Genomic DNA, 21,880 nt, shown 5'->3' with positions numbered 1-21,880 from the left:
AAGACGTCCGAAGACGAGAAGCCAGAACAGAGCCGAAACGACAGAGCGTTCTGGCCGCTCTGTGGACCGCACGGCTCCGGGGCCCGCCTCGGGAGCGCGGGCAGTTCGCCCTGCGGCCCCCTCAGGGCGGCGGCGGCGACCCCGCTCTTCAGGGCGGTTGTGCCTGTCACGGGCTGCCCGACTGCTCCCTCCCGCCACGCGCCCCCGGCTCCCCAAGCGCAGAAGGACTCGCACCAGGAGCCATTAGCAGCCGCGTTTTGACCAAGGAGGGGCCCCTTTCCCCCCGCAGCCTTGCCCGGGAGCTGCCCTCCCACCAAACGACCGTCCGGCCCGCGTGGAGCCGGCTGCGCTGCTGCTCCCCGCCTGGGCTGTCAGTGTTTGTTGTCTCGGGGCCTGAAGGCCGAGGCCAGGCAGGAGCCTGGAGAGCTCTGCAGGAGCCCTGCAGAGTTAGTTGCTGTTATGTCTTGGCGCTGGCAGCCCTGTTCCCCATCAAACTGCTTTATTTGTTACGGTTTTCCAAGGGGGTTCTTCTCCCCCGAATATAAGACATTATTTCCTGCTTGCCTGAAGTTGGCCTGACTCGTTGTTAACCTGCAAACAATAGTACTCCCCTTAATATATTTGTTAGAGTCAATGAATTTCAAAAGCCCCGCCTTGTCATCTTTTTAGATTCCGCTTTGTTACGTATTTTCCATCTTTCAGAGAGGCTTGTATAAACACCTGGTAAAGAATGGTGTCCCTTTAAAAAGGTAGAGCAAAATTGGCTTTAATGATCACACCTGAAGGGAAGAGAGTGAGTGAGAGAGCAAACATGCAGGCAGAACTGATAAAAGGCTGCAATGAGCCCTTGCTTGTGTTGGTAAGGGGGTGCTAAGCTCTCTGGGCTCAGAGCAAGGCCTAGGAGATGCTGGGTGAAGGTAGAAATGGAGCCTTTGCAGTGTGAGTGGAGGGTCCCAAAGGTGTCTCTCGCAGAGATTCTGAGGTGCTTTGAACATCCTGTAAGTGAGGAACAAGCCTGGGCTATTTGCTTTCAGTGCTGCTCTAAAATGGAGCAGTTGGCTCAGGGGCTGCACCCGTTGCTCCATGCTGTTGTCATAAAAGGTCCTGGGAGCGTCTTTATCCATGCTGATGGCACTGCTTCCTTCAAGGTGTATCAAAAGTCTGGTAAGAACATGGACAGCTGTAAATGCTAGGGGTTGTTCCCATAACTAGCTCTTCACTAGCTAAAATAGGGGGACATGCGGCTGTTCTCCTCCCTGTACCCTGTTTAAAAGGACTTTAGGTGAGTGGTAATGTGTATGTGCAGCTTACTAATTTTTCCAGTGCTCCTCCTGTGAATCGTGGTTCTAGGGAATAGCTGAGATGAGAGTCTATTACCACTTATGTTATTTGAAATAAATAATCTGAGGCTTTATAAGTCCTGTGCTGCTCATCTTCTAAGGTATGGTTCCTTTCCTGTAGTGACTTTCACAATAAATATATGATTGACAGAGACCCTTTTTGTGACCGTGTGAAGCTAGCAAGCAGCAACAAGCTGCTTCTCTTATGTGTTCCCACTGCTGCAAAGCTCAGTGTGAAGCTGACTCCTTGAGAGAAACTTCAGGGGCAAGAGTGGGTATTAAGGAATGAAGACAAGGAAGACCCATCCTCTTTCTTGAGGTTGGATATCTACTAGCAAATACAAAGAAGTATCCAGCAGCAGTTAGTTAGCAGTTTGTGCTAATGCTCCCAGTAAATAGAAAGTGCATCTTGTGCTGCTCTGCAGGAGTCCCCAAGTGCAGGTCTAGGTTCCCCAGCTGGGACTGATCTGAGTCAGAGGGATTTGTTTCCTCATTACCAAGAATTCTCCCAGATATTCTAAAAGCTGTTTATCAGTCCCTATGCAATTATCTTTTTAGCCCTCCTCTCCTCTTTCCCTTTTAGATGTTGGCAACGCTCAGGAGTTAGAGCACAAGGTAAGCCCATGTCTTCAGCTTCATACATGTGCCAATATAATCCTGCTTGTCTCCTGCTGTGGTAGAAAGCCATCTCAGGAGACAGTTTTCTAGGTGTTGAAAATTATCACAGTGCTTATATTTCTTGCGAAATATTTCTCGGGTGAGTAGAGGCCTGTGGAAGTGACTCTGTCCCCTGCAATGTGGAAAAGGAGATAAAACTCTGAAACCAAACTCAACTAAGACCATGGGACTGGGAAATGGTGTGCACAGAAGATACTGCTGACTATGGGTTAGCCCACCCGCTTTGTCTTAAAAACAGATCATCACTTAAAGGTGCTAGATAGGACCGTTTAACACCTAAAAACAGCTTTATTTGGGGAGTATTTCCAGCTAGCTGATGGGCACCTAGCTGCCTTTTGAGCTCCTCTCATCCTGAGAGAGGTGCTCAGTCACGAGGGGCACATGTGGCTGGTGGGCACATGTGAAGGGGCACATGTGGCTGGGAAGCGAGAGCTCTGATGTTCTCCACAGCACTGTGCTGCACTGCTCTGAGACTGCGTCCTTGGCCTGTGTCCGCAGCTGCTGGAGTACTTGGGAGTGGTGATCTATGAAGCTCTGGACTGGGGAATTGACAGTCAAGCAGAGCGAGAACTGAGCGAGCCCTTGGAGAAACTGCTCTCCCTCATGCTGAAACTGGACGATGAGGCGATGAAACTGGCACTCACCCTGCAGGATGTTATCAAGGTTTCCTTCCTCCCACTTAGTAAACGCAGCAGCTTTAGAAGAGTTGATGGAGCAATGCTGTTAATGAGCGGGCCCAACAATTTTCAGGGAAAAGCTGGGTAGTTTAGAAGACATATAGGGCAACATGTGGCTTTCCTATCAGATGGGAAAGGAAAATCACCTTAAGTGCACTGAAGTTTCTATGGCAAAAAGTTAAAGAAGACTGAGCATGGCTCTCATGCAGCTGTGTCTACAGAGTTCTTCTGTACATAGCCTTCTGTAGCTGTACTTTTGGGGTGTGGACAGAGCAACTCTCATTAAGCCCTAGTTTTGAAAACGACTTGTCATAGCCCCAGTCCTATACTGAGTCTTGTGTCTAGACTACAAGATCACCTACAGGACAAGATATATGTAACTGCTTATAGGCAGCATAACCACCAGAACACTTGTCTCATAGGTATGAAATCCTACCTTTGGAGGCTATAGGTAATTAAAAAAAGTTGCTTCTCCACAATATTCAGTTTCTGAAAGACCAGGGAGTTGAATGTCACAATTCAAACTAGTAGTTTGCTCTCACGTGTAATTTCAAAGTACCATAAACTCCCCATGCCCCAGTCTCACCAGCACGGAGAGTGAGGGTGGGGGAAAGACCAGGACAAGTGTCTCCCCTTGCTATGTTTTGTCATGCCTTGTCTAGTGGAAGCTTCCCCTTCCAGGTACTTATTTAAAAGCAGACCTTATGGAGAACAAGATGTATAAATTACACAGCAACTTACGTTACTGTACATACAGGATCGGGCATCTTTCCTTGTTCCTCTCCATCTGCAAAAGAACAAAAAAAGAGGCAAAAGGCACGAGGAAGATGATTTTTTTTTTTTTTTAACCACAGATTGATGAAATTGAATCTTGCTTTCTTCCAGCCTACAACATTTTTCATTTCAAGGAGATCGTGTGCTCTCAAATAGCTGTTCTCCTTTCAGATTTGTGAGGAGCACCTGTCCAGGCCTTCTGAGGCTGCCAGCCATTACAAGATGACCTGCAGGAGTCTTTTTGCTGAATATATGGAACTTCAGAAGCTTGTGTCCATCATCCAGATTTCCAAAGAGGTATTTTGATCAACACTTAGCTGCTATCCCTTCTGCCTCCACATGTTCACCTAGTTCTACAGAAATCTTCCCTTTGCACTAGAAATGTAATATGTAGCTGAAGGTCTATTTCCATTATGTGAAAGGTTTCTGTCTGCACCAGATTAATTTATTATAGCTTTTGAATGTTTGGAGGCGGATTTGGCTTCTCGACTTTTCAGGTTAGCATTGATAACTCGGACTGGGTAGATAGGAAAGTGCTGGACAAGCACAAGGTAATGACGACCTTGTGTGCTCACTTCTTAGAGTCTGAGAAAAATGGACATGGAAGACTTGCGGGAAAATCCCCTTCAGAAGAAGGAAAAATACTGGGTAAGGGATTTAATTCTTTCATTGTGGAGGGGTGTGGGGTTTTTTGTCTTCCCTGGCTCTCTGAGGCTTTCCAGTGACTCCTCTATGAAAAACAGAGCTTAAGCACACACAAACAAAACCACTTAGGTTGTTCAAGAGCTTAAGTAGTTAAAGACTTGTCTGTAAAACAAGCTGGGGAGTGAACTTGAAGTTAACTACCGTTAAATGTGTTTACCTCATGTGGACACTTATTCTGCACAAAGACACTCTTTGTGGTTCAACTGAAACCACTTCTAAAAGTGAAATTGGAGGCATTCTTTGTGGAGTAAGTGTCCACAAGTAGTTATTCATGCTGTTTCCTCCGCTAAAGGAGCCCCAAACTCTTGGCAGGAATTGATACCTGCTAAAAGCAGTCTGCTCCTTTGTGTAGTTTAACTGGCATCTCCTGGAAAACTGTTCTGTTGGTGGTAGCACTGAGGTGGACTAGTCCATGCCTATCATGTGGGCTCCAGGCTGGTTCAGGGCTGGAGGAGGCTAAAGACGAATAGATCTTTGGCTGTGCAGCTCCAGCAGTCCGAACAAAGGGGTGAAGGACGGGGAGGCTCCCACCTTCTGCTTGCTGCCATTTCTTGTCCATCCCTTCTGTCCTCCTTGGACAGTTCTTGGACTGTGTGTTTGGGGCAGAGAAAGCGACTTCTTCTATTCTCTCTGTAGCCTTGCACAATCAGGGCTCCATCAGAAACAAATAGCTCTTCTGGCTGGAGCTCTGCCCAGCATAAACAAATGCACTGTAGTCTGGAGTCTGTGGAGACAAACGGCAAGCCCCGAGAGACTTGTGGACTTGCTCCCTTTGTCTAAATAGCACTCGCTTTGAAGCGTGCTCAAACTATTTGTATGAAAATGTTTGTGAAATGTGTGTTTGGGCATATTCTCAATTTTGTGATCTATTAAAATAAACTGGCAAGCTGTCTCAAACCACAAACTCATCAACTGCTCTAGCTCTTTTCTGCAGGGAATAAATGAATAAATACATGGGCTTTGCTGTGTGGCCCGAAGGCCAGTGTATTTGGCCTCTGCTTCTTTGGGAGACATGAATTCCAAAGGCAGGATGTCTGTTGCAAATCCTCTGCTAGTTTCCAAGTCCCTAAGCACCGGTTGATTGCATTGTTCTGACAAACTCTTGAGTTTAAAATAACCAGGATGCCAACTTCACTGGGATCCCACAGACTAGGGCTGATGCCTTGAGCAGTGCCAAGCAGCTAGTGCTGTCTGTGGACCACTTTTTCCTATTGACTGCTATGAAACAGGCCTTCTGAAGCACAGGCCACAGCCTGGTATTGGGCAGAGTTGTATCATCTCAGTAGAGTTTACCCATATGTGTTGCAAGGCAATCTTCACCTTGAAGTCGAAGCACTGAGCCCTCTTAGGAGCACAGCTGTCTTACCACCCATCTGTTGAACCGCATGCAATGAGCATGGAGCGTTGTACAGGAAGCAGATGATATTCCCTCTCTGTTCTTCTGTGCTTGAGTAGCATTTTGTGTGGTATCCCACAGGTGCGGGAAGTTTACACTGAGTTTGGTAGTACATGGGATGGCCCAAGTAGAGTAACTGCAGTGAGTCAGTCAGGAGAGAAAGAAAAGTGTGAGTGAAAATGACATCTCCTGTGCCTGAGAGATTGTTTAGGTGCACAGATGGCTCTGAAATGGCCAGCTGAAGGCCATTCTTGTCCTTAAAATAACGTAGCAGCATTACAGTACAGAAGTCTCTCTTCAGGTGGTATCTTTCAGAATAATTTTGTCATCATGTGAAATAAAACTTTAGAAAGTGCAGATGGCTCAGGATAAGCTATTTCAATAGCCATTTGCTCCAAGGCCTCTAGTATTGATTAATTTGTTCAGCTCTTTCTTCAGTTAGACTTCAATTAAGGGATGTTTGTGTTCTCCTACAGAATAAATACGATAGTCCAGGAGATACGGCTAGTATATGGCCACTTGTCTGGCTGTTCTAGTTTTCTGGAGTTCAGATGCAACTGCCTCCAAGCTAGTCTAAAACAACCCAGCTAAACATCAGTTGGAGCTTGCCTAAGGCTTTTCTGACATTATACGGAGGTATCTGAAAGGGTAAGTGGAAAGATGATGCTCCATACTGTAAGTTGAAAGGGGAGTGGAGTCCAAGTCAGAAGTTTAGTTCTGAATCGGTTTTCAATTAAGTTTTGCTTCCCTTTCACTGTTTATAATACAATCACTTCTTACTCAGTTTGCCTTCAGGATCCACATAAGCTGTTAACTTAGCACTTCCATTACAATGTTGTCTAAACATGCTGATGAGTTGATTTCCCCTCCCCTCCCATCTTTAACTCTGGATGGGTTTCTGGCATGCCTGAGCATCCTGTGGAAACAGGTATTAATAGAGGAGCAGGATATGAACAGATGTCAGAGTCGTCAGCTTGCGTCTCCAGGCTGAAACTGCTAACGTAGGCTGCTGGGAAGGTCAAAGCATGAGATCCTTTCCCTTTGCTGCCTTCTTTCCTCTGTGGGCCCTTCATCCCTTGGTTTCTGAAAGTTTGGGGGATTTTAGCAGTAAGACTTGGGATTTCATTCCCAGTGTTTCCTGGGATACAATAACCTGAAAAACTCTGGCACCTTGCAGGAACTTACTCAAGTATTTATTCAAGAAAATGGATAGGTCTAGCTACTTGGTAACAGAAGCTGTATTTTGCTGAAGGACGTTCATCAAGTTAATGACAAAGCTCAGGAATGAACCTGAGGAACCAGCTCCCAGATCCCTCACTGTAAATTGACAAAGAGAAGCAATTCTATGTTCTGGTACCGTGCCTTTCCATCTAACCTGTAAATGAGCTGAAGGGGTGCTAAGCATGCACTTCTGTATCTCTGAATGACGTCAGTTGCTAAATCTGCCCTATTAAATGGAGGGAGGGAATACCGTTCCATGCAGTCCAGCCAGATGTTTACTCAGCCCTCACTGGCTTCTCATAGGCAACCCTGTGGCCTGATGTTATCCGTGAACTGCAGAACGGTGTGAAGCTGCGCAAGACCACTGAGCGACCTCAGCATCGTGCTCCCCCGAAAGAATATTCCCGCTCCCCCTATGAATTGCTGGTGGATGATATTCAACACAAGCGGTACACCCTTCGGAAGGTGAGTGACTAGTCAATGGACAACTTTGAAACCACTTGCTCTAACTATCTGGTTTCTAAACGTTGTCTGTTGAGACTTCTTTCCCAAAAGCCTGCCTTACAACTCTTCCTCAAAGGTACTTACAAGTCCAGAAGTGCCTGGGGCTCCCTCTCAGCTACAGCTTAGCATTAGATCACAATGTTTGTCCACCCAAGCACTTCATTTCCAGTAACTGTAATTCAGAGGTAGCCAAACTTTTATGAAGCTGGATGCTAAACTTCATCCCCCTCCAGGGGTCAGCCATTCCTTTCCTTGGTGCAGTTAAGCTGCCTTGCACAAAACAGCTCCATGAAACAGACCCTTGCCAGCTTAGGCTTTCTCCCTCGGATGCCGTCTTCACAGGCTCCTCGAGCTGTGCCGTGTCTGGCATATCTTGCTAGTTTCCCTGCTTTCCCAGCTGATGTGGGATGTGTGCAAGTGTAAAAGCACTTTTCACTGAGCGCTCTGCTCAGCCTCAGGCAGAGGCTACTGCAAGAGTTCAGGCAGGGTAAGAAAAGCTGACTGTCTTCTGGGGCAGCTGTTGTGCTGACTTAAGTGGTAGGGGCTTCCAATACTGCTGGTTGGTGAATATGCCCACATACAGAGATGACTGAGCTTAGCTAAAGGTTTGCAATTGTTCACTCGCTGTAGCTTGAGCTGGGAATGATGAGCAGATCTAAAAACATTGGCATGAGGCTTTGTGGCATTGGAGTGCTTTGCAAACAGACTTCTTGGCAGAAGATAAGAGACAACTCTACTTATAATAAAGAGCTGTATTTTAAAAAATGAAAACTTTGCATACCGTGCTAGACATCAGCTTTTATTCTGCCTGCTTTTGGTGCTCCTAGAGTGCAGGGGATAAACAGCTTCAGCTGAGCCATGCGCCCCTATAAAACCCCAGCTCTCGCTCTTCCTGACTGGCTCCAGTCTTCAGGTAAGACTGCGACATTTCTCTGGAGATCGGTATCTTGTTCAACATATAAGTGAACAGTAGTGGAAAGGAGACAGTACATCAGAACTAGTTGTGCGCTTTGAAAGGTACAACAGTCTGAATGCACTGTGCAGTACAGAACTGTAACTCAAGGTGGCAGGATGAACTCATGGCTCTTGATTGTTCTGCTATGGTCAGCAAGAAGCTGCAAGTCCCAAGAGCTATAGTCAGAAATATTAGAAGAAAGCATGGAGCGCTACTGATCAGGTCCCTGTATGCGAAGGCAACAAGAAACAAGGATTTCTCCATCTGCAAAGCTATTTTAAAGCTTCTGGTAAACGGTGGTCTAATTTGCAAATGAATGAAAGCATGCCAGAAGCTGTAGTCTTGTTCTACCTGCCCTTGCATGTGTTCTCAAGTTGTACACACAAGAGAAGCAAGCAGCACAGTCTCAAAGTAAGAACAAGTGATCAAGGCAGCTAAGCCCATGCATGTACAACTGCCTTTTTTTGTCAGTGCTTCCCTCTGCAGCAAGTGCAGGTCTTGATGAGCAAGACAGTCTACTTCCTGCCCTGCAATCCTATCCTGCTACTGTTTCTAGCTTATGCAGGGCCATAGGCCAGACTCTGGCTCTCTAGGTTATGCTTACAGCTGCCTGCTGCTACAGTTCTTGTTAACCCATTCAGCAACTCTCCTCCCTGGAACTGAGTACTCATTAATAAATGTGATGTGACCATGATGCTTGTCAAGATCACTCCTGGCATTAAAATCTCAAAGTACAGTATTTTGCAGCAGCTTCTCAGATCTCTTAAGGAGCTGCTGGGGCTGGAAAGTTTGAATGTTTCCTGTGCAAGCCCCAAATGGCTCTCCAGTACTTCTGATTGCCTCTAGTTTGTCGCAAGCAAAGCGGTCTCTACTAAAAAAAAAAAACAAAAAAACAAAAAACAAAAAAAAAAAAAAAAACCTTGCAAGCAAACCTCATTTTTTCTGTGCTTCCCTACTTAGTCTTGTTATGTCTTTTCTACCTCCCACATTCCCAAATTCTGACTTGTCATTCATTGTGCCACTGAATGGGAGGGTGAATGAGGAGTGCAGAAAGAACTTAAGCATCATTTCTGTTCTTTCAGGTGATCATCGAGCAAAAATGCAAGAGCTCTAAAGTTGATGCAACTGCTTCCAAGCCTCATCTAAAATCGGTAGGTGACCTGGTGCTGCACCCAATGATGGCAAAACAAAAAGATTCTCAAGCTGGCAGAATGGTTTCTAGGAACATGGAGCTAATGTCCTAGCTACCGATTGGATTTGGAAGAGGAATATATTAACTATACTTACGTTTTGAGCAGACCCTGAAAAGTCTGTTGTCTGCTAAGACGTGGGGCTAGGAAAACAGGAGGTGACAAATCTTCAGAGGAGAAAGTCAGTCCCCATACTTCCTCTGCTGCTTCTTCCATTTGGAATAATTTGTGGTCCTGAAATGTTCCTAGACTTCTTGAGCAAACTTAGTTTTGAATCTGACAGTGGCTAATATTTCACAGCAAACACATTGTTTAAAGTTTCTCTCGTGCCACAAAAACTTAGAAGTGATATATGGAAAGCACAAGAACAAGCACAGGTCCGAGTGAAGAGAGTATGTGTGGGACACTGTCCTCCCAACTGTGAGGCACTTATAAAACAGTGCTGTTGCCAAAAGTGCAGTTTAGTCACCACTGGTCTCCTCGTTCTGTCCGCTGGCTCTTCCCAGTGCTATGCTCTACCTGCAGGTGCCGGAGAGGAAGCTGAAAGAGTGCATGCCACAGGAGCCCAGCTGGCATGAACAGCTCATGGCAGAAATAAAAGGACCGCAGAAGCTTTGGCCATCGACAGCAAGGGAAAATGGGAGCAGGCCCAAAGGTATCTGTTGGCTCCACCTGCTACAAAGTGACTTGTCAGGCATGTGTGTGAAGTCATTGTTGACTAAAAATAATGGGCTGCCTTGGAAATGAAAGCCCACCTTTCTTCTTCCTTAGCGTGTATAATGCAAGGGAGGCAGGCATGCAAATTTTGTGTTGATGCAGGTGGTATGGTATAAGAATACCATATAAGGTATAAGAATTTTCTAGGAAATCTGCTTGTGGCTTATTAAGACTCAGATATTTCAACTTACCCTTTTTTCAGGAGTTCACATTTGTCTATTAGCTGCACTGGATGGCCCCAACCTTAATGAAAAAGACCATAAAAAAGCCAAATGGGTGTGCAGCATAACTGTCCACTAAGTAAGAGAATCCAATTCTCTTGGATTTGGGCCATCCCCTAAAACAAAGATGATTTAACTGCTAGGACAAAGCCTACCCAAAGCTTAAATTCTGATGTGTGGGGTTCTCATGTTCATCAGTTCCTTGTCACAACAAAATACCTTATCGTGTGTGTGTCTTTCCCCTCAGAAATGCCTGAGTCACCAAATGTTGCCTTGAAATCTCCAAGCAGCGGTATCTTAACTCTCCAAAATGTCAGTACAGAGTTCAAAACTGTCAACACTGTAACACAGCAGCTGGGACCAGGAGTTCAGGTAAGGCTTTAAATGAAGTGACTCTAGAGAGGCACAATTAATCTAGGCACTTGATCTGTGTACATATGCAGCCTGGACTATCAGGTTCAAATCTTAGTGTGGGCAGTCTTGTCCCTCAAAAAACAAACATGATACTATTGGGTTCACTAAAGTTCTTTTCTTTGCAGAAGCTCACACCATATGTAAACACACAGGATTTTTCTGAGGTGTAGCTGGAGCCTATAAAACCAAGGTCTGCTCTGATCTCTAAAACTAGATCCTGCAGCAATTTTCATGTGCATAGGATTTTGGCTGATATAGGCCAAAACTACTCCTGCTCTTACCTCACTGTATGATGCAGCAAGGCATTTGATGCTAGAGGTATTTGCATTTCATGTGGTATGCGAGTGTATGTGGAGTGGAACTTAATGGCTTATTTCTAGGGAGTACCTCTTACTAGTGTATTTCCACTTTTCTGCCTGTGGAACAACTAACAGCACCATTCTTCAATAAACTGGGATATGTACTGCTTGGGTTCTTCAACTCAATGGATTGATCATGAAAAGCCTGACTGCTTGGTGTCTGGGATGCAGTCTAAGCACAGTCAGAAATTCTGTGGAACAGAGCTTAAGCCCTAACAGATCATGTCTAGCACACATGCTCTGGCATACAAACAGGAATCTTTGTTTTCTGTAAACGTTTCTGTCTGAAATGCAGTTGCTTAACTGAGGAAAACGGATATGAATTTCTAAAAGCTGAAAATCTTAGCTATAGTTGCACAAGTCAGTGCTACTTGTAGGAACGTTCAGTATTTGAGAACCGTGTGGTGTGTAACTGCTAAACAGGAGGGACCTCTTTTGTGGAGACTAATGGGATTAAATCTGGATTTCTCCTTTTCTAGAGAAGCTAAAAACAAGGGTGTCTAGATACAGCACGGGGTTTGAGATGGGTTAGTGGGGCATGGTCTCTTGAACTGTTTTCTGGAGTTGCTCTGTGTGAGCTCAAGACAAGAAAATGTTTCCAGGGTGCTCTGAGAGGTTTAAAGGAAGAATCTAGTGTAGCTGGTTGCTGAACAGTTGAAACTTTGGGACTAATATCTTCATTAGACTTGAGTGAGAGTGATAACACATGAATCTGAAGTTCGATCAGCTCAGCTTCCTTGTTGGGGGGGAACTAACTTGCTATTATCTTTTGGAATATGAAGGAATATACATGTACTACATTGCCCTCTACTTTTGGCTAAATCTGGATTCTTCCTGGACAGTGGTGGGTATTGTGGTTCTTGTTTAGCAGTGGTGGTTCTGAGAAGTCTGCTTGGCACTGGTGTCTCTTGTATGCTGCTCAAGAACGTCTTGTCCTTTGGCCTATAGGAAACAACTCCCAAGCTGCCTTCCAGCACCCAGCTTGCCTCAACCAGGTCATCAGCAAAGACTTGCAACAGCACAGGTCAGTGTCCTTCTAGGTGCACATCCAAATCAGGTGCTGACAAAGCACAGTGGTCTGCTGGGTTCCCACAGCCTTAGGCTGGACTCACTGTTTACCTTGTCTCTCTAATCACTGAAAGACACTTGCCATGAGAAGCTCGAGCAATGAGTTTAGGGAAGTGCCCTTAGAAAGCCATTCCTCTGCAGCTGACTGAAGCCTATGTAGCTCCTGCAGCTTCAAAATGATGATAGTATGTCCCCAAAGGCCTAACTGGAATTCATAGCAAAAGCTAAATGAGTCTTTTGAATTTTGAAGCAGGAACTGCACCACTTGATTTTTATTAAACTACACAGTGCTAATTAAGACTCATCACTGCCTACTGACAAGTATAATTACTGTGACTTCTGCTTTTTGTGATCAGGGCTCATGGGGGTGAGAGAGGCATAAGCCTTGCTACATTCAGAAGGCACTGTAGTGTTTTTGAGTGTTCTGTGTTTGGGGTGGAAATTTAGAAGCTGCTAGTTCATTTTCTGCACTCTAAAACTTTCCTTTCCTATCCAGGTCTCTCTGCAGATCGCACGTGTGCTGTTATGAGTGGACCCATGCTAGGAGACATTAAACCTATCAGTTTCTGGAACTCTAGACAACAGCAGCTGCCTCCTTACAGAGGAAGGTCCAGATCTTTAGAGAGTGCCCTTCAAAGCAAGGAACTTGTAAGTCCTGCGCATGAGCTGCCAAGCCCGGTCTGCTACAGTTGGTAATGACCGCTTTGGCTAGGCCATACAGTACATTGATCTTAAGCTGAGATGTTATTGTCTCCTTGGAGACAGTTTAGACAAGATTGGATGCTGTAGTGACCTTGTGGAGATTTCTTTTATTCCAGTTTGAATGACATGAAATAAGTTTCCCCATATGAGGACAAAAATACAACTGCATTACTTTATAGTGTCTGTCGGGGCTTACTCAAGCAGACTGTAGTGCCTCTTGCCGCAGTGGGACTGTTCTGCTTTCCGCATCTCCTCGTGTTCTGTCTAGACTCTGCATTCACAAGCATCCTTTAAACTGCAATAAAGCTAAGTCCTAATGGAAAAAACGATGGACACAATGCAAAGAGTACAGCATCAGCGACTTCTAAATGTATGCAATACAGAAGTCATTACTGTTGTAGGAGCAATGCTGGGTTTGTGCACCCCTGTGACATCTTCTGAATCATAGCCTCGCCCTGCTCTGCCCTGACAGGGTGTGCTGTGCCCTTGCCTCCTTCCTTCTGTATGCCTCCCTTTCCTCCCTGCAACCCCCTAGACTTACCATAACTCTGTGTGACCTCTTTATTCAATAGTGTGGTAGGGATGTAGGTGTGGGCTGGGCTCCCTACCTGAATAAAAGCATTATTTTCTTCTCTGCCATTCATATGGGAATAGCGGGTCCAGAGAAAGAGAAGGCAAGGCAGCACTGTGCCGTGGGAAGGGATCCTGTGCCTCGGTGAGCAGGGGCCAGTGTGCTACCTGTGCTATAGTCCATACCAAAGGGTAGGATTCCTCAGGGACAGGCTCTAGAGCTGGGATTAGCCTTGGAGGGGACCAAGGCACCTGTTTCCCTAATGAGACTTCAGGAAGCTGCTTGAATTCTTGTCTAACAGCTTGAATACCATAGCAGTATTCCTTTAAGAGTTTCTCTGGTAGTACTGTGAAAGAGTCAGCTGATATTGCCCATCACCTGCAGAACCAAGCTTTGGGAAGAAATGCTGTTGAGCTTCTTGGGACTCAGTTTTGAGGATGACCTGAAATGTCTGCTTCCTTCAGCTTTCTCTGATGCTTAACTTCTGTTGTTGCCTAGGCCTGTCCCTTTCCTACCAAACGGCCATCACCAACCATCGCTGAGCTGATTGGAACCAGATATGCAATGATGGTGCTGGAGAGGGAAGGCTCTCCCCAAAAAGGTGGTGATGGTGCCTTTCCAAGAGCCAAGGTATGTTTCCTCTCCTTGTCCTTGTGCTGTCCTTTTCTTTTCAAAAGCTGGCTGGTTTCATGTCCCTCAGTGCCCAACTGCTGACGATGTTCTCTAACTTATTTTATCCTGTTTGTACAGCTGATCTGATCTAGGCTGTTTAAAATCTTAACACTTGTGCTGTGATGGCTGCTCATCAAGCTTAAGCTGTGTAAGTTGCCTAAGAAGGCAACTGTTCTTCTCAGTCTTTGCTTGATGCTTCTTGTCTGTTGTTCCCAAGCTAGCACAGCAGTCTGCCATTCCTGTTGGCCGGGTCTGAAATCAAAGTAATTAATTGCGATTTGGTACTGCTGTACAGTGAGGCAAAGGCTCTTAGCTCAGACTCCCACAGCTGGCTGGTGCTGGCTCAAATGTCCTTGCTCAGTGATTAGATGCAACGGTCCAGGGGGGTGGGGGCAAAAAATGAGTTGCAGCACAGGACACTTAGCTGTCTACTCAGCTTAATTGCTTGCTCATTCACTAAGTCTGCCCTGGGTTGTTCTAACCAACCCCTCTAGAGCAAATGTTTTGAATGCAAGCCCTGTGCAGCACAGATGTGAGGACATCCATGCTGCTTGGCTTTGGGGGGGGTCAACCTCTTGCCCTCATTTACTTAGCAGTATAGACAGAGTCAAAGGGTTCCTGCTAACACCACAGTGCTACACCTAAAATCTCTCTGGTGTTCCTGAGAGTGAATTCTTGCTTTCTGCTCACCATAGTTGCCAGCCCTGCTTTAACTTGCCTTTTCTCTGCCTCTTCTAAAATGGCTCTTTTGCCCCCTTTGTGTTCTCACTGCTGAAGTTTTTTTAGCTTTCTCAAGCTCCAGTTCTCAAGATAATATCACTTCTGACTGCCAGCTGTGTATTAATGTGTTCTTTTTTATAAAGTTCAAGCGACTCATCAGCTTCCTTATGACTCATTTTTTGCTTCAGGATTGGATTCAAGTTTGCCCTGACTTAATCGCTTTGGGATTGCTGCAGTCTACCTCAAAGAATGCCTCTCTTCTTCCCTCTCTCTTAACTAGCTACTGTTACACTCTTACACAATACAGCTATTGTTTGTTCAAGAGCCTTTTTTTAAACTCCTGTTGTCTGGCAGCTGCCCTAAACCTCTGCATCATAAAAACACAGGCTTACAAATAAGACTCTTTCGCCTTTTTAGCTTTCAGTTCCTGTGTCTTTGCTATCCTTCACTGGATCTCTGTTATTGTACGTGGATCTCAAGCATTTAGAGGGTTGGTTTATACGGAAAGCTCTTTGGCAGGCAGTGGATACTGTTGGTACAAAGATATTTCCCATTGGCATTCACTAGTAACTCTCCTTTCCACAGATCTGTTTCAGCTGCCATAAGCAGATGTTCCTTAAGTGGCCTTACAGCTGTTATCTCTGCAGCAGGTGAGCTGGTACAAAAGGACTGAATGAGGAGGAAGAAAGAGTGAAAGAACTGTACTGAAAGTACATAGTGTTTGGATAGGAACAGGCTGCTTTCCTTACTATCCAAGCCAGGCAGAAGTGTCTACAGCTACAGATGACATGGAAAAACTTGCCTCTAAAGTGAAACCTTAGTTTTAGCTCTTAGGATTAAGCTAGCAGTAACAAAATTTACTGGGCAAGTACTATACCCAGTACCCATTCTCTTCTGCAGAAGAGAAATTTTGCTCTAACAGTTGGATTTAACTTCAGTCAAGGGCTGGAGGATGTTCTAGGAGAGGCTCTTCACCAGAGTCTTCTGTTCAGGACTGGAAAAATGAACTGCAGACTCTGGGAAAGGAGTTGGATGTATTTGTATCCACTTGTGAGAGGGTTTCTGTTCACGGGGGAGGAAAAGAGGAACTGGAGGCTATTTCAGGCTCACTTAAATCTATAGCAGCACTAAGGCAACAAACTGATTAGAAACAAGTAAACAATCACTGGAGATCACTAACTGTGTGGTGTTAGTGCTGGTGAAGAGTAATGGGCACATACAGATAAAGCCTTCAGCCTATGGATGCTGAAACACTTCAGATGATTTAAATTAGCATAAACAGGAGTGCTAGTAAAATGAACAGGGAAGTTCTGCACTTGCTTACTTTGCCATTAAGTGATTGTGCCATCATCACAAATCAAGATTTTTTGGGGAAAGTCTTTATTTGCTTAGCCGCAGCATTTGTATCTGCTGAGCTTTACTTGGATGATAACGCTGGTAATTTCTTTCTCCTAGTGTTGTCTGCAGTGACTGTTGCATCAAGGCAAGTCTAGTTTTTATAACAGCATATGGAATTTTTGTTTTCTTTTTCCCTTGCACCTCCCTTAATCATAGGAAACTGTCCTTCATCCCACTGATACCTCATATCTACCCTCTAGCTTGTTTCTGAGAAAATGAGTTGCAAAAGCAGCCAGGATGCACAGACCCTAAAAGAAAAGGGACCAAACCATAGACATCTCTTGTCATACTCAGCAACAACAACTCTGGTTCCTCCTTTTATCCTGTATTAAGTGGTTGGGATTACTCTGTGCTCTATTTATACAAGGGTCAGAAAGTGTACTGCAATGATGTCCATCTTCTAAGTGCACTAATAAATAATTGTATGCCATGCAAATTTTCCTGTTAAGAAGGAGGTTTTGTTTCCCCAAGAAAACTCAAGGTGACCTGTGTTACGATTCTAGATGTCCATGCCCTTCAGAATGTGTGTACATCTTCCACTTAGCTTCCTAAAACTTCTGAGACTCTCCAAAGAGGAGGATCCAGCTACCCAAGAACAGAAGGGCTCAGAGTTGCTGCATGAAGTAGAGCAGTGGGCGTGTTCTAGGTAAGCTGGGACAGAGATGCTCTGCTTTTCCTTTGGAAGGTGTTATCAATTACTTGCATATACAAGTCAGCAAACATACTGACAGCCATAGTATCTGGTCCCGTGCTGGTCAACTGAATGTTATGCTGAATGATTGATCTAGCCAGTAGTCTAACTGATCCACAGTTCTCAGAAACTGTGGGTTTTAGATGACCAACAAGGAGTTGGGTAGATGATCTGAAGTCCATTTTGCCTCATAGCTATTAAGTTCCCAGCACTGGTTTAGAGTTCCCCATATTATCCTGGACTTGCAAGGTTCCTGGTGACAGCTTCATTTGTGTGAGAATTTCCAGAGTGCATTTCTATTCTGTCTGCCGCAGCTGGGCATCTTTCACTACAGCCCAAGGGTGGCCTCTTCATTCCTAGAACTAAAAACGTGCTAGTCGTCTCAGATATAACTGGCCAAACAGTAATCCACAAATGGTTTCTCAGTCCTCCTACATACACAACAGATGCACGCTTTCCTTTTTGTCCCCAGAAGAGGAACTATTTCAAAATGAGCTGTTGACTGCTCTGAGTGGAAGAGACAGTCCTTCTGAATATAAGTACCATATATAGGACTGGAAAACTGTCTCAGATCTGTTTTTCTGAATCAAAGTTGCATGTTGCACTAAAAGAACAGGTATCTCCTTCTCTCTGAAACTATTCTTTTATGTAAACAAAATAGTCATGGCAACTTCTGGTTTGAAGGCTCTGACTCTAGTTGCCAAAAATCAGGGGCAGTGTTCACTACTGATATTAACACTGTGTGGACAGTGGTTTAGTCTGACTCATAATGCAGACACTGTGGAAGAGGTCTGACTGATTGCATTGTTGCTATGCTTTAGCATGGCAGAAAGCCTAAAACACACACACATGGTTATAGGGACTCTGCCCACAACCTTGGAACAGCCACAGATATCTATTAGACCTTTAGCTGAAGTAGTATTGGTCAATAGAGAGAAGGTGTTAGTAAATGAAGCTGTTCTGGCACTTAGTAGTAGCGGAAGCAAGTGCTATGTTAAACTCATGCATTTAACTAAATCGCTTGGCAGTGTTGAGCCAGACTTGGAGAAAAGGTAGAAGAGCACTGTACCTTCTAACTGAACCCTGGGTCAGCTTTCCTGCTTTCCCTCCCCCCTCCTGTTTCAGTGTACCCGTCATGTTGGAACCCCATTGTCTAGCACGGCCTCTGTGCTGTTACACAAGGACTGTGGCAGACTGGCTGTCCGTGGACATCTGTACTCAATGCGAACAGTATCTGTTGAACATGGCTTCCAGTCAACAGCAGAACATCTCTCTTGGGAGAATTTCCAGGTCTTGGACCAAACTGGAATGAATGACTCTACTGTATATGTCTCCTGTCATTTGTGTTCTGTATCTGAAGTAAATGGAACAGCTTTATGCACATACTGACATAAAGGCCTGAATAAAAGACCTCCCTGCTGGTTTTTCTAAGCAGGAAGCACCATTAATATTTGTACTGTAACATATTATAAAACATTGTGGCTTTTAGAACTGTTTTAATTCTTTTTATGTGTTTTGGGGGAAAATAAATGTTGAAGCACTATCATGCCTCTAGCATTTCCTCCTTTACACCTGCAGTTGTCATGGGTTTGTGGGTCTGTTTGCATTCATTGCTAAGCAGACTTTGCCCTGTGTCATGAGTATAGGGAATCTTTTAACCAAAAAGCTCTGTTGAAAGTGGAGTTCTCAGTTGTGTGATCACAGCGCTGCATTCCTGCAAGCACTTCCTCCCTGATAACTCACTAAAAGTCACTTGAACTCACTGGTATGATGGGTGTAAAATTGTAGTGATGGCTGTCAAGACAGTCTGCTTAGGAAGCTAACTCTGATTTTGTGTGTGTGCTACCTATGCTTTGCCAGCAGAGCTCTCCACTTCAGTTAAGTAGCTTGTATCTCAACCCCATCATCACCTGAGGGGATGGTGGTTCTCTAGATAATTCTTGTTTTGTTCTGGCCTTAAGCTTTGCACAAGGGTAAATTAGACTATTAGAAAATGTGTGATGTAATGGAAAATAAAGAGCATTTTGGTAAAATCTTTGTGTGGTTAAAACCAGAAATGAAATATTTCATAGTGTGTTTCTCCTCAGGAGTTGCCTGTTTACCTAACACCCCTTCCAATCTGGCTTGTTTTTCCTAGGGTTCTCCCTGTGTGGTTTGCAGGGCCTGGATAGACAGTATTGAAGGACACAGTGGACTTGTAGCTGGTATAAGTCATACTGAAAAAAATAATGCCTGGGAAGGAGAAGTGAAGGGCTAGTTTCTCTAGATAGTGGAGAAGAGATGTCTAAGCTGAGCTCAAAGTCTGTCTCTAAACTGCCAGCGGGAACTGCTGGAAGGGTCAATACCTCCAGCTGACTTGTGCTGGCCTAACTGCCTGCCTCTAAACTGCTTGTCTGCGAGATGAAGCCTACATGCAGGTTTAGGCAAGCTCTGCAAGTAAATGAATGTGGGGAAGCTGGATCTGTGCTTCCTTTTGGAGCAAGTTCAAGCGTTCCTTTTCCTTCAGTCAAATAGGAGGGGTGCAGTCTGCCTGCCTGAGTCCTCCACTACATGTGCTAATAGCTGGTGCTGCTGGGAGGCACATCCGCATCAGGCAGGCAGGCTCCTTGCAGGCTGCAGGGAATAACCGAGTTCTAGGCAGCCAAGCCACAGCTGTGCTTGCTGGCAGGATGGGAGCACAGAGTGGGGCCGGGAGCATGAGGTGCTCTTGGACACAAGTGGAATGAAGTTGCATAGACAGAACAAGAAATAAGCTGGGATCAGCCTGTTTTGATTAATCTGCAAGCCCGAAGAGCCTCTCGCAGCCAGAGTACAGCAGTGCAGAGAGCAGGTATCTGTATGGCTCTGAGACAGATATGAATTTACTGTGAGACCAAAGGCAGCTGCCTAGGCTCTGTCTCTTGCATGCCTGCTATGGTGCCACACGTGCTCTTGTTACTGGCTTCCCTTTTGCTATCTTGTGACCTCTGGGGGGTGAGGAAATGCCCTCATTGCGGAACAAAGAGGCAAAAAGGGGGATGGTGGATGCTAAGGGACAGCTTGACCCCCCACTGCCTATACCTGAGGAACCCATGGGGACCCATGTTCCCATCATTCCTCTTCACTATATATTGGTTGCGTTGCCCCTGAGTAGGTTATAATAAACCCTTTGTCCCCTGTATAGGAGTAACCTCTATTCCTCCTTGAACTCTCGCTTGTAATCATTAGCCCCAGACCATGGCAAAGCTTGACAGCTTGTGGGGACAGGCTTAGAAATGTGTATCTGTTTAAACAAGGCCAGAAGAGCCTGTTCATCTCATCTTGGCTGCTGCCTTTCCCTGGCCAAGGGAAGACCTTTGGAGGCAGGGGAGACTGTGCCATACCTGGCAGCCATGGAGTGCAGGTGGAGCAGACAAACCTGAAGCCAGAGTGCTGAATGGGAGGCTCCTGGGTGGAACAAATCCAGGACCAAGCCTGAAAGGCATTAAGAGCAGCATTTTCCTAGGGATGCAGAGATGCAAAATCTGTTTTGTTCAGGAGCCTCTGGAAACCCACAGTTTGGAGGAAAGTATTCCCTCTACAATGTAACAGCAGGATTTTATTTTCCAGTCTCTTACTGATTCCTCTCACCCTATAGACTGGAACCTTCCCTCCTTAGAGTTAACTGATTCTAGTTAATAGTGTTATGTTCTGGTGAAACGTGGGGACCTTCTGATAGTCTTACCTCACTGCAGAAAGGGGTCCATCTCAAAGCTCTGCCATAGGATCCTTTTACACAGTCTCTACTCCCTTAAGGCACAGCTGCAGTCTTTAGTCCTGTCCCAGTAGTGAATCATGGCTGAAAAATGGGAAAAGAATTCTAATCATAAGAAAAACTTCCTGCCATTACAAGTGGGTAACCTTTTTGTAAAGTATGGATAAAGTATGACTGTGCATCGAACGTTAACCACCTGGTGAACCTTCAGGCCAGGCTACCACGGCACTGAGAGAAACCTCTTGCCTGTGCTTCGTTTTGTCTGTGCATGAACTCTACGTGTCCCCACCTAGAGCCAGCCCCAAGGGGGGGCTATACTGGGCAGGAGGGCCTGGAGTGAGGGGCACTAGGGGTGGAAAAGGGAGATCCGTCTACATGGGCTCACTTTCATCTTCCTTCCCCCTCAGGCCACTTATCTTTGAAGCCTGCCAGAGGGAGGAAAGACTGAGTTGGGACACCTTTTACGCTAGCACGGGGCCTCCAAGGAGCGATCCAGGGAGCACGGTCCGCTCATCCCACTTACGTGGCCAGCCAGAGGGGCAACGAAGCTCCCAAAGGCTGACGCTTAAATTAGGAGTCGCTCTAGGAGGCCTCTGCCTCAGCGTGACCCGCGACAGGCTCGGGGAGGCAGCCGGCCCGGGGCCAGCAACAGCTCCGCCGGCCTAACGGCTGCCGCGCGCCAGCGGCTCCGCCGGGCCAACGGCCGCCGCGCGCTAAAACCCGGCCTGCCCCGCGGCGGGCAGCGGCCGCCTCGCCTCGCCTCGCCCCAACCGCCGCGCCGCGCCGCCAGGGGGCAGTCGCAGGCCGCGCTGCCCGGCGGGGCGGCAACGGCGGCGGCCCCCGGGGGCCCCCCGGCAGGCGCGGACGGGCCCCGGGGAGGCGGCGGGGCTGTTCCCCGCGCTGGCGGGGGGGAGGAGGGGGGAAGGAGTGCTGTGGTGTTACCTGGTGGCCCGAAACTCCCCTCTGCCTCGCGGTGCGGGGTTACAGGCTTTGGCGTTGCCCGTCTTTAGCGATTTCTGGGAAATAAAGGATATTTTTGCCGTCTTATTTTTCCTGTCAGCAGGCTGCAGAGGGGCTGGGTGACTGCTGTGAGGAGGTGAGGGTGCCTGGGCCGCAGGGAGAGGGGACAGAGAGCCGCGAAGGGGAAAAGAGGCTTCAGGGACAGGTGAGAAGC

The 21,880-nt window shown here is 46.2% G+C and overlaps 1 protein-coding gene across 2 annotated transcripts; it reads left to right on the top strand.

The window, feature by feature from the left end:
- Positions 1 to 11: 11 nt before the first annotated feature.
- Positions 12 to 18,516, top strand: LOC104144316 (protein spire homolog 1-like). 2 transcript variants are annotated; one of them, XM_068931203.1, is made up of 16 exons: positions 799 to 1,164; positions 1,924 to 1,955; positions 2,517 to 2,681; positions 3,641 to 3,766; positions 4,052 to 4,117; positions 7,095 to 7,256; positions 9,333 to 9,401; positions 9,966 to 10,095; positions 10,626 to 10,750; positions 12,100 to 12,175; positions 12,716 to 12,867; positions 13,991 to 14,122; positions 15,470 to 15,534; positions 16,340 to 16,367; positions 16,786 to 16,928; positions 18,099 to 18,516. In XM_068931203.1, the coding sequence occupies exons 1-16, from the start codon at positions 924 to 926 to the stop codon at positions 18,283 to 18,285; spliced, it is 1,899 nt and encodes a 632-aa protein (XP_068787304.1). In that variant the 5' UTR covers positions 799 to 923; the 3' UTR covers positions 18,286 to 18,516. The 2 variants fall into 2 exon arrangements, with proteins under 2 accessions (XP_068787305.1, XP_068787304.1); XM_068931204.1 differs by lacking the exon at positions 2,517 to 2,681 and having other exon boundaries at positions 12 to 1,164.
- Positions 18,517 to 21,880: the final 3,364 nt, after the last annotated feature.

Source organism: Struthio camelus, chromosome 1 (genome assembly GCF_040807025.1).
Source record: "Struthio camelus isolate bStrCam1 chromosome 1, bStrCam1.hap1, whole genome shotgun sequence".
NCBI lineage: Eukaryota > Metazoa > Chordata > Aves > Struthioniformes > Struthionidae > Struthio > Struthio camelus.
This window is presented reverse-complemented; position numbering and strand designations above follow the sequence as displayed.